The sequence below is a fragment of the Sinocyclocheilus anshuiensis genome, unplaced genomic scaffold (assembly GCF_001515605.1).
Source record: "Sinocyclocheilus anshuiensis isolate Anshui unplaced genomic scaffold, SAMN03320099.WGS_v1.1 scaffold68, whole genome shotgun sequence".
NCBI classification, from domain to species: Eukaryota; Metazoa; Chordata; class Actinopteri; order Cypriniformes; family Cyprinidae; genus Sinocyclocheilus; species Sinocyclocheilus anshuiensis.
In genome coordinates this window covers 1883644-1894960 of record NW_015555741.1, presented here as the reverse complement: position 1 = coordinate 1894960, position 11317 = coordinate 1883644, and the positions used below count along the sequence as shown (strand labels likewise).

Here is an 11317-nt window from a genome sequence, read left to right as displayed (position 1 = left end):
TATATATATATATATATATATAACTATAGATATAAACAATGTGTTCTCTGAAAAAAGTTCATTCGTTATGCAGTAAAATAAAAAATATTTTTTGCAGTTCAGCCATTCTTCAGTTATCTATGCAAATGCTTACAAAAGCCTTCAGATGTGTTTATTATCAGAAACACATACACACAGTTTGCTACAACCATGTCTCATTAAAGGCTTCAGAAATAGAATGAATTCACGTTTCAGCACTGCAACATTTACATGTTAACAGCACACAGACAGATCATCATGCCCTCACACAAACACTGGCATTCTCAGTTGTAAGCAGAACTGTAAACGTCAGAGCAAACAGCCCGTGTGTGCCAAATTTTCTGCTTGGTTTAAATGGCCATGACATGACTGTACACAGGAAAAGTGAGTGATGGAGTGCCGCCCCGTTCAGCGTGCTGTGAAGATGAAGTGTCAGGCGATGAAATGATTTCCACATCTGCCTCTGTGATTTCCTGTGGGCTATATGAAAAAGAGCTCTCTAAACGTCATGCCCTAAGAAGGCAAAAAAATCACTTTAGAGAAGCGTCTGAAAACTTCCCAATCACAGGTGCTGCTGCTGCATGCCATAGACATCTGCTTCTCTGCCCCGGCGTTTCCTCCGAGAGTGGAAATGAGAAAAAGGTGTTTGAAAAAGCAAAGAGAGAAGGAGCATAGAAATTAGACCAAGTGAAAGACAGCAAAAGACATAGAGGCAGCAATTTTAGAATACCAAACATGCTGCATTGCAGATTCTTTGGATCGTATTTGCAAGCTTTCCCCTCGTTTTCAGTTACATACCTTCATTTTATCTGCATAAGCTGTATTTGAGTGTGCCTGAGCAGGCTTTTTAATTAGGGCAAGCTAATTAGGCCAAAAGACGCCTATAAAAAGAAGATGCCCTTCACAAGTTCTAAAAGTCATTACTTTGGATCATCTTGATGAGAATCTGGGCTATTAGTTTGAACTGTGGCTGCGTTTCTAACAGAATTCAGAAGTCGTTTTAGAAAAATCTGTCATTTACACACACACTCATGTCATTTTGAAGAATTTCCTAGTCAATCATTTCTGTATAATTAAAGTGAAAGGACTGGGCCTGTGAAGCGCCATAAAAGTGGTCTATACAGCTTATGTAATATTTAAGTCTACTGAAATCATATGATAGCAGTTGTGTAAGTCATATTCACTAAAACTGTTGACATCTGCCTCAGATCTCCTTGATGTTTTAATGATTCATGAACATTTTGTTCACAGGAATTGGAATTACACAGCTCAGTCATTAATTCATAGATCTCATTCATTGATTTATGATTCATGAGCAATTTGCTCACTAAAATTGTAATGATTTAGTTGGGTCATTGATTCAAAGATCTTATTCATTGATTCATGAATGATTTGTCCGCTGGAATTGGAATAATCCACTTCAGACTATGATTCAAAGACCTAAATCATTGATTCATGATTCATGAATGATTTGTATATTGGAATTGGAATGATCCAGTTGGGTCATTGATTCAAATATCTGATTCATTGATTCATGATTCATGAATGATTTGTTCGCCAGAATTGGAATGATCCTATTGAGAGTCTGTGTGTTCCAAACGGGATATATCGCCCTCCGAAGGGCACTTCAGAGTAAAAACAATCATGGCCGCCATATTGAAGGGTTGTTCCAAACCGAAGTGCTCAAAACTGGCCACTGATGGACACTTCGGCCCCCATGATTCTTTGTGCAGATTCTTTGCATGATGATGGCGCCTCCATATGGGCACGGGATGATGACGACGAATGGCACTTCAAGAAACAGTTGTTTGGTCCCCTACACTCTTCAACCCTTTGAAGCTCTCACTCCGGAGGGTAAAACCCTTTGAAGGGATTAGGGTATAGGGATGAGCCCTTCCGAATGGAACACAGGGACTGATTCAAAGATCTGATTCATTGACTCATGATTCATGAATGATTTGTTCACTACAATTGGAATGATCCTATTGAGACATTGATTCAAAGATCTGATTTATTGATTTATGATTCATGAATGATTTGTTCCCTAGAATTGGAATGATACTGTCGAGACATTGATTCAAAGATCTGATTCATTCACTCATGATTCATGAATGATTTGTTCACTGGAATTAGAATGATCCAGTCATTGTTTCTGTGATCTAATCCAATGAAACTCAAAATATGTTATGTTTTAGATATTATCCATTATCATCACAATGTCCTTGATGTTCCTTATTTTATATAGCTAGCAGAATATCTATCTAGCTCGATTTTCACACTGATAACTCTTTTTGACCAGTTGAATTTGGTTCGCTCAAATTCACACCCACATTGAGGGGAAAATATGATTTCTTGTTCTGTGGGTAGTTATGCGAACTGTGAATCTCTGATACACTCATTCCTGTGAAAGTGGTTTCAGACTCTCCAGGCAAATCTATCTCTGCAAGCTCATTGAAGCTCATCCGAGATGTTTCGGACGGCTTTAGAGTGTTTGTTTACTTGATGTCAAGTCTGTCCCAGTATGTGCGACTGCGATAGCTCCCCCTCTCCTTCTTCTGAGACCCCCAGTTCCATTAGGATGACAAAGGCAATAACAGATTCAATTTAAAAATGGACGCAATCTTGCCGACAGCGGTGTGGTGGGATTTTGAGTATGTATGTGTTTATATGTGTTTAAATCAGACTGAAGGGACAGAGACAAATAAAACAAAAGAGAAAGAGTGTGTGTGGGTGTCTGGCAGCCGCTCACCTGTGTACGCTCTGATGGTTCTGTAGCCTCGGGCTGGTCGTACTCTCATCCTGACCGTTGTCAATCCCGCAGGCATGTCGCCGTGTCTCCTATGGCATGATTAAAACCCCAAACCCTCATGTGTGGAGTGCCAGCTTATTACGTCTCCCAAGCTGTCACACATCTCATCACAGAAGCTGCAGTGAATGAGGTTTTTCCTTCCCTCTCGGACTCACATTCTTGTCAGGCGATTTGACAGGCACCTCTGGCTGACGGACGCCCTCACATCTTATATATAGTTACAACCAATGTCTTTCCGATGGCTGACCACTAACACACCTGACCTTTCCATATATTTGTTTTCATCTGTGCAGGTGACGACGGACCTGAGGAAGAAGTGTACAGACTCGCACACGGGCACATCCGCCTCGGCTCCCCTGGCCGCGGGAATCATCGCTCTCGCTCTGGAGGCCAAGTGAGTGATGACAACAATGACGCCTGTCTCTATGGACAGACATACGCACACACGCTCTACACACTCCTGTCCATCATTCCCCCTCATCGGTTAGACTTCATTACCCCTCATGCATCATCTTCAGCCCTCCGACACACTCTGACATCGCCTTGACATTGCTCATCTAAAAAAATGAAGGAGGGATGGAGAGAGATGGGTGATGACTGCCAGTCAACACTCCTTGTTCGGGGGCCGATTGACCCCAAGGCCCTTATACAACATCAAGTCATCATGCTCGATTAAAAGCTCCTGCAGAGTATTTTATCCTGTACCATGTGAGGTTGTAATAAGACATGGAAATCACGTCTCACACAAGCATCAGGTTTCTTTTACTTTTTTTGTGTGTGGCGGAGTCACGGGGCTCCTGGTTCACACACAGTGTTTGTGCGTGTGTGAGTTCGGCCCCTGCTGTTCAGGGTTGTAAGCCCCGCTGGTGCCTGCTTTGATCGTGCTTGGCCCAACAATGAAAGAGATGGGACGTTTTTGGGGGCATTTTTTATAAGGACCTCCATCTCCGTTCTCTTTCTGTCACAACTCTGCTCTTTTCATCAGTTGGAAGTCTTTGTGATGTCATGCTGTAGGTGACTTTTGAACGTCTGGGTTCAGAAGAAAGACAGAAAAAGAGTTCACTTTCCACTGAAATGTGTGATTGTGCAGTAGCCGATGCTTGGACAGGGGATCTGTAAAACTCTCTCAGAACTACCTCATGATTTAAAATCAAATAATAATTAATTTGTATTATAAAATATCATATATTATGTAAAATACATATCTATTTATTATATTTATATTTATTATTTATAATTATATATTATATTATTTAAAAATATATATTATATAAAAATGATATATTTAATATAATTAGATTTTAGATATATATTTTTTTATCCGTCTATATATTAATGAAAAGTGATCTATTTGAATGTCAAAAAAAAAATAGAAGTCATTTGTAATACTATAAATGTCTTTACTGTCACTTTTAATCACATTGATCAATTTAATGATTCCTTGCTGAATAAAAATACTAGTTAAAAAAAATGTAAAAATCTTACTGACCCCAAACATTTTATATATTTACTTTTTTTATATAGACATATTTACTTAACTTTTTATTATATACCATGCATATTTCAATATATAGTATATATGCAATATTAATAACAAGGAATATCGGTGTCTGTAATAACTATGCAGAGACAGAAAACAGGATTGGTGTGTTTGCGAACTGAATGCATGTCTCAGTGCTTCTATTGTCATTCATTGATTATAATAGGAGTGATCTAATGCGGTTTTGCATTAGTGTAGCCATACTGTTGTTGTTATGAAATCTTTAAGTGGTGAGGACATTATTCCACCCCCTGTCCATGAATAGATTCCTGGTTTGAGTCCAGCCTGTTTAAAGGCTCTGGCACCTCATCTATATAAAATGATATCTGTTCGATATTTGTGCAAGTCTTGCCATGTACAACATGAGAATTTCAGTAGTCTTATGTCTATTAATCACTGAATGTAAATCGCTACATCTGTGCCTTGGCTTTAGGTTCATAAATCGTGCATATGGCATTATGAATATACCCGCTAAGTCATTTATTGTGAGGTCACAAATATTGAAAGCTTATGAATTGGATCCCCTTTTCCATAAATCACCCTGAAAAATATACAGACACCAGAGCAGGATGTTTTTCATACTGTTCTTCGGCGTATCGTTACGCTAAATCCATTTCATTTGGGTGGAAATGGCTTGTCATGCAGGTATTTTCGGCAGTGCTTTATGTCCAATTCCTACAGTGGCCGAGAAGTGCTAAACAAATCGCAATTCTGAAAACAAAATAACAAATTACGCGATGAGTAATCCCAAACCAATGGCGCTGTCTCAAACTATACCTACCTCTTCCGGTTTGTCTGATTTGTCGTTTGTGTTTTCTGACTTGTTAATTTGTTTTTGGATTTGTCATTGTGTTTTCTGACTTGTTATAATGTTTTCTGAATTGTTGTGTTTTCTGAATTGTTATTTTGTTTTTTAGACTTGCATTTGCATTTGCAATTTGTTATTTTGTTTTCAGAATTGTGATTTGTTTTGCACTTCTCGGCCACCGTAAATTCCAGATGTGGTTTGCCCTGAAATACCCTGTTGAGAAATAACACGGCTTTTCAACCTTGGCCGTGGGGGCCACGAGTCCCAAAGCCACTTGTTTCCGCCATGTAGAGCAACAACTATTGCTGTGTTTTCGGGGAATACAATTTTGGGTCTTCATTTAAAAAAAAAAAAAGCTTGGTCGGCTGTGTAATTACAAAATGATGCATGGCCCCCAGGACGGAATATTTCCATTTGCAATTTTCTGTGACTCGAGTGAAAGAAAAGCTTTAATTATGTGTCTTTCAAAAAGACATCCTGTCACATCCAAGAGGATAATTATGTGCAAATTATCAAAATCAGAAAGAGCTTTATTGCCAAGTATGTTTGCACATACAAGGAATTGTATCTATATCTATGTGAATATGAAAATAAATCTGTGGCCCTGCTGCAATGTAATACTCGTATCACTTTTCATTTTTTCGTACGACATCTAGCATGAACCTGACCTGGAGAGACATGCAGCATCTCGTTGTGCGAACATCACGTCCTGCCCACCTAATAACCAACGACTGGAGGACCAATGGCATGGGGCGATTAGGTAAATGACGGTTCTTGTAACCAATCAGAGAGCTACATTTATTTATTCAGTAGACATGTCTGACCTTGTTACTTTTTCCATCTGTCTCTCTCTCTGTCTCTCTCTATGTGGCAGTGAGCCATTCTTACGGCTATGGTCTGCTGGATGCTAGTGCCATGGTCGCTTTGGCCCAGAACTGGAGCAGCGTGGGGCCGCAGCACAAATGTGTCATTAATATGCTGACCGAGCCCAGGTAAGGACGGTCAAACACCTCATGCAGCACAGGCAGTACATCAATACACCAGATAGGTAATGCCAGCTAATGCCTGCTACCTGGGGACCCAGAGGTCACCATTTAAGGACAGGCAAACTAGACACATGAAATTGACAGCAAAATTACACTTCATCATATAGTCGCTTGTCAGAGTGGAGTATAATTTCAGATTCTTCTGTTGTAGGGACATAAGAAAACACCTGATCTTCAGCAGAAGTGTAGAGGCCTGCTCTGGGCAGCCGGATTTTGTGAGCTCTTTGGAGCATGTGCAGGCCAGACTCACCCTCACTTATAACCACAGAGGAAACCTGGCTGTTCACCTCATCAGCCCACTGGGAACTCGCTCCACGCTGCTGGCTCCACGGTAAACACATCATTAGCAAAAATACATTTGCATACACTCTGGAGTTCAAAACAGTGAACTCCAGTGTATGGAGTTCAGTGTATGGAGTTCAAACCAACCTCAAACAGTTCAAGAGTTTGAGGTTGGTAAGATTTTTAATGCTTTTGAACGAAGCACTTATGCTCACTAAGGCTGCATTTATTTGAGCAAAAATACAGTAAATCTGTAATATTGTGAAATATTATTGCAGCTTAACGCAACTGTTTTCTATTGTAATATATATTTAAAAATATAATTTATTTCTGTGGAGCAAAGCTGAATTTTCAACATCATTATTCCAGTCTTCAGTGTCACATGATCCTTCAGAAATCATTCTGATATGATGATTTGTTGATCAAGAAACATTACTTCTTATTATCAACATTGAAAACAGTTGTGCTGCTGAATATTTTTGTGGAAACCGTGATGCATTTTTTTCAGGATTCTTCGATGACTAGAAAGTATAAAAAAAAATTTAAAAAAAAAAAGTATTTATTTGACAAATCTTTTGTAACTTTATAATTGTCTTATAATTGCACACTTGTCTGGCCATATACAAAACAATTCACCCCATTATCTTTATGAAACGTAATTATTTGGAACTCAACTCAAATTACAAACTCAATTCATCTTGTTTAAGCTTCTCAGATAGACACACACTTATATAGAGATCTCTTTCTCTTGTGTTCAGGGCTCAGGATAACTCAGCCGAAGGGTTCAACGACTGGGCATTCATGACCACTCACTCCTGGGATGAGGACCCTCGGGGAGAATGGACACTGGAGATTGAGAATGTGGCTGGACTTAATGATTATGGTACTACATTCAGCTTTTTCTTAGTCAGTGTTTTGTCTAGGTTTTCAGTACAAACATCTAAGCATCCTTTAAAACAAGATAAATTTACTTTAAAAAAAATAAATAAATAAAAAAAAAAGGAAAATGGCTGGGAAGAAGATAAAAGACATTTCAGAGAATACATTTTGAGTCAAGTAAATTTTTCTTACCCCACTGGCAAATTGTTTTTTTTTTCTTCTTGTTTTGAGAATAAATCTCTCCCAATTTTGTTTGATTTATGCTTGAAACAAGAAAATAAACAATTTGCCATTGGGATTAGAAAAAGTAAATTTAATTTAAGATATATTCTCTGTCTAAATATCTTACATAAATTGCTTCTCAAGTGTATTTATCTTGTTTTAAGGATGTTTAGATACTGTTACTGCAAAACAAGATGAAAAATACTGATTAAGAACATTATTTTTTATGCTATGAATGCCATTTTTTGTTGATGATCAAAGCGTCTTTAAAGTTCAGTATCATTTCCACAGGCATTCTTTCTCAGTTCACCCTCATCTTATATGGCACCGGCTCCAGTGCCACAGATCCGTCCATTTCTGATTACAACCGGCCTTCAAACAACAGCTGCAAAACCTTTGACACCCAGCAGATCTGCATCGGTAAGACACACCATGGACCAAAGGGCATACAAACAAACACACACAACCCTTAACAGACAAGCTTTTATAGGTGGTGACATTCATGACCAGAAGGAAATGTTTACACACTATAATTCCCTTGGCAAACCCTCTCTGTCATATAGAAATGTTCATATGTCTCAGTATGACTGCTGTTGTGCTTATGAATATTAATATATGTTTATGAGTATAAATATTGCAAAACCCTTAAGAATGATGCCAGAGAGGTTTAAATTAGATAAACTGTGCATTATTAAAGAAGTGGAAAAGTTTTTAAATCCTCTGCCTCTTCTTGATGTGAGGTCGTACCTTCCCAACCTTCAGAGGGCTGTAAACAAACCTTAATTTGTTAATCAAATGCTTAAGTTTATTGTTCAAAGTTGCTGTAGAGCAGGGGTGGGCAAACTTGGCCCTTCCAGGCCACTTTCCTTCAGAGTTTAGCTCCAACCCTAATCAAACACACCTGAACCAGCTAATCATTGTCTTCAAGACTACTAGAAGGCTACAGGCAGGTGAGTTTTATCAGGGTTGGATCAAATCTCCGCAGGAAAGTGGCCTGGACGGGCCAAGTTTGCCCATCACTGCTGTAGAGACTCGATGATGGATTTCTCCATCATGGCCCCATATTGTGCCTGCAGTCAAGGACAAACTTTGCTAAAAGTTATTTAACTCATTTTTCATAAGGTGTTCTTGCGCTGTTACTCTAGGTAGTACTGAATTTTACTGAATAATATAGGTGAATAATTTGTTCCATTTGGACCAAAAATGAGAGCACAACATGAAATGACCTTATTACCTATAATAAATGTACCTGGTCTTATTCCAGAAACATTCTCCTGGCAATTATGCAAATGCAAACGTAAATGCTTAGCTCATGTATTGAAAGTGTGCAGACTGTAGCACATACTTAATGTGTGTTCTTGTGCTACTAAGGGTGCAGAATAAATATCTTAAAATCTGTGCGCCTTTGTTTTTGACAGGGTACCTAGTTATAAAGATGTTGGCAGTTTAACTACCCTTAAATTCCACCATGACAGCAGTTCAGCAGACAGCTTATGCTAATGCCCGCTATTTGCATGTTATTTTTTAGAAAACAAATGTGCTAACATTTTACAGTAGGGTCAACACAATATTTAACATGAATTAACAGTAAACAAAACTTTTACACTACATTTTTCATACATTACCACATATGTGAGTGTGTGTGTGTGTGTGCTGTCAATCGATATAAAAAAATTAACTAATTAATCACACTTTTGTTCTGAAATTGATCACGATTAATCCCACTCTAGGAAATTGTTAATTTTTTCCTAATATTTAACCATTGACTATAGCCATTCAACATTACAGCATAATTCAGAGCTATCAATTTTAACATTTATTAGACTTTAACAATTTCAAAAAATTCAACTTCTAATTCAAGTGAATTTAAAACCATCTTCACATAAACCCATTATAACAGTCATATTTACCTGTGCCCTTCAGCAAGTAGGAAATATACAGAAATTGAATAAATTTATCAAACACTAAATTCTACAATAAATATAGATAAATTCCTTAAAGCTACAAAAGTTAATGATTTGCTCTTTTTTTCTTTGATTAACAGAAATCACAACAGCTGTGTTATTAGGTTATTTGGCTGCTATTACTTTAAGAGCTGCCACTGCTGAACATGACACGAATCTGTCACGCATGCTTGTAGTTTCATTCGCGCTTTAATATGAAATAATACAGGCAGCACGCGCCGCCGTATTTGTGCTTGCATTTGAAGAGCATGCGCTACGAGCACAGTGTAACGGCTACTGAAGCTCCTCGTCACCTGTACCGTTTATGCACTCTTTTGATTAGCGCCTGGTGCTGAGGTGAAGTGGAGTGCACGTCTGAAAATTCTCTTGTTTGATGTGCTCATAAAGACATTCTGCGTCTAAATAAACACAAACCTTGTCAAGAAAAAAAGAGACAGAAGCAGCAGTTGTGAGTGGGGTGGCCAACCCTAGCTCCGCCCCTGCGTTAACTGTTAAATATTTAAATATATATAAACTGGAAAAATGAATGCACTAATATTGACAGCACTAATATATATATATATATATATATATATATATATATGTATATACACACACACACACATTAATCTATTAATATATATCTTTTCAAATTTTTACACTTGTCCCGTGGCATGAATATAGCTGCAGTAGTTGGCATGGCCTAAATTATACATAAACAAAAAAGTTTATTACCCATTTCATTCATTAATGTAATAAATGTAAAGTGTTGCCAGAAATGTTTATTTCCATATTCGCTTTAATCTCAACAACCTTTGAAACAAAATTTCTCTTCTGCTGACAAAACCCAATGCTGCATGAGCAGGGAAAACTAATATTAACCAATAATATCTTAGCTCCATCTGTTTTCTCTCAAAATTGTCACATTATGAAAGTTAAATGTGTTTCAAATGCCATTTCATATTCGTTAAAGACTCGTGGCATCTGCAATTAAGCGTTCTTCCGATCTCTGTTTTCCAGAATGCAGCACAGGTTTCTCGCTTTTCTTACAAGGCTGCGTGAAGTCCTGCCCTCCCGGCTTCAGCTCTGGGCTGCAGGTGCTCAACTTGTCGTTGGACAACTGGGTGGAGCACTCTACCGTACAGGCGTGCCTGCCCTGCCACCCGTCCTGCCTGACGTGCTTCGGGTCTGGGGAGAACGAATGTCTTTCCTGTCCCTCCCACAGTCACTTAGTTGTCACTTCTTGTTTGCAGCAGAACCAGCGAAAATCGCCCAGCATTCCTGTGCTCCAGCACGAGGTGGATCCGAACTCGGATAAATCCTTGCACGAGCCCGGATTATCCTCGAGATTGCCGGCGCTGGTGGCGGTGCTCAGCTGTGCCTTCATCCTGGCCACTTTTGCAGCCGTTTTTGTGCTGCTTCAGCTACACTCCGGAGCAGCCAGTGCCCCGTTCTGCCGGAGGAAGAAACTGCCGGTGATGGACATGGGCGGAGGGGGGATACGAGTGGGCTTCGGGTTCGGACTCAGCCGGGGGAAAGTGTCGTACCGGGGGATCCCCACTGTGTGGGGGGACGAGGATACGGCGGGAGGGATGAACTCTGAGTCAGACAGCGAAGAGCTGGAGTATCACAGCGAAAAGACTGCTTTTATACGGACTCAGAGCGCTCTTTAGCGCCCCACATAGGTGTTTTTTTAACATCTGTCTTCCTTGTACTGGGATACAGAACTAGTCTGCACTACTCAGACTTATAGATCCACTGCGATGTTTG

The 11317-nt window shown here is 39.1% G+C and overlaps 1 protein-coding gene across 1 annotated transcript in view; it reads left to right on the top strand.

Moving 5' to 3' along the window:
• The window catches only part of furinb (furin (paired basic amino acid cleaving enzyme) b), a 103604-nt gene extending 92287 nt beyond the window's left edge, over positions 1 to 11317 (top strand). The window contains exons 10-16 of the mRNA XM_016466751.1: positions 3121 to 3221; positions 5832 to 5935; positions 6050 to 6167; positions 6373 to 6552; positions 7262 to 7386; positions 7896 to 8024; positions 10568 to 11317. Of these exons, the coding sequence (XP_016322237.1) occupies positions 3121 to 3221; positions 5832 to 5935; positions 6050 to 6167; positions 6373 to 6552; positions 7262 to 7386; positions 7896 to 8024; positions 10568 to 11220 (1410 nt within the window). The 3' untranslated portion in view covers positions 11221 to 11317. The remainder of the gene's footprint in view (positions 1 to 3120; positions 3222 to 5831; positions 5936 to 6049; positions 6168 to 6372; positions 6553 to 7261; positions 7387 to 7895; positions 8025 to 10567) is intronic.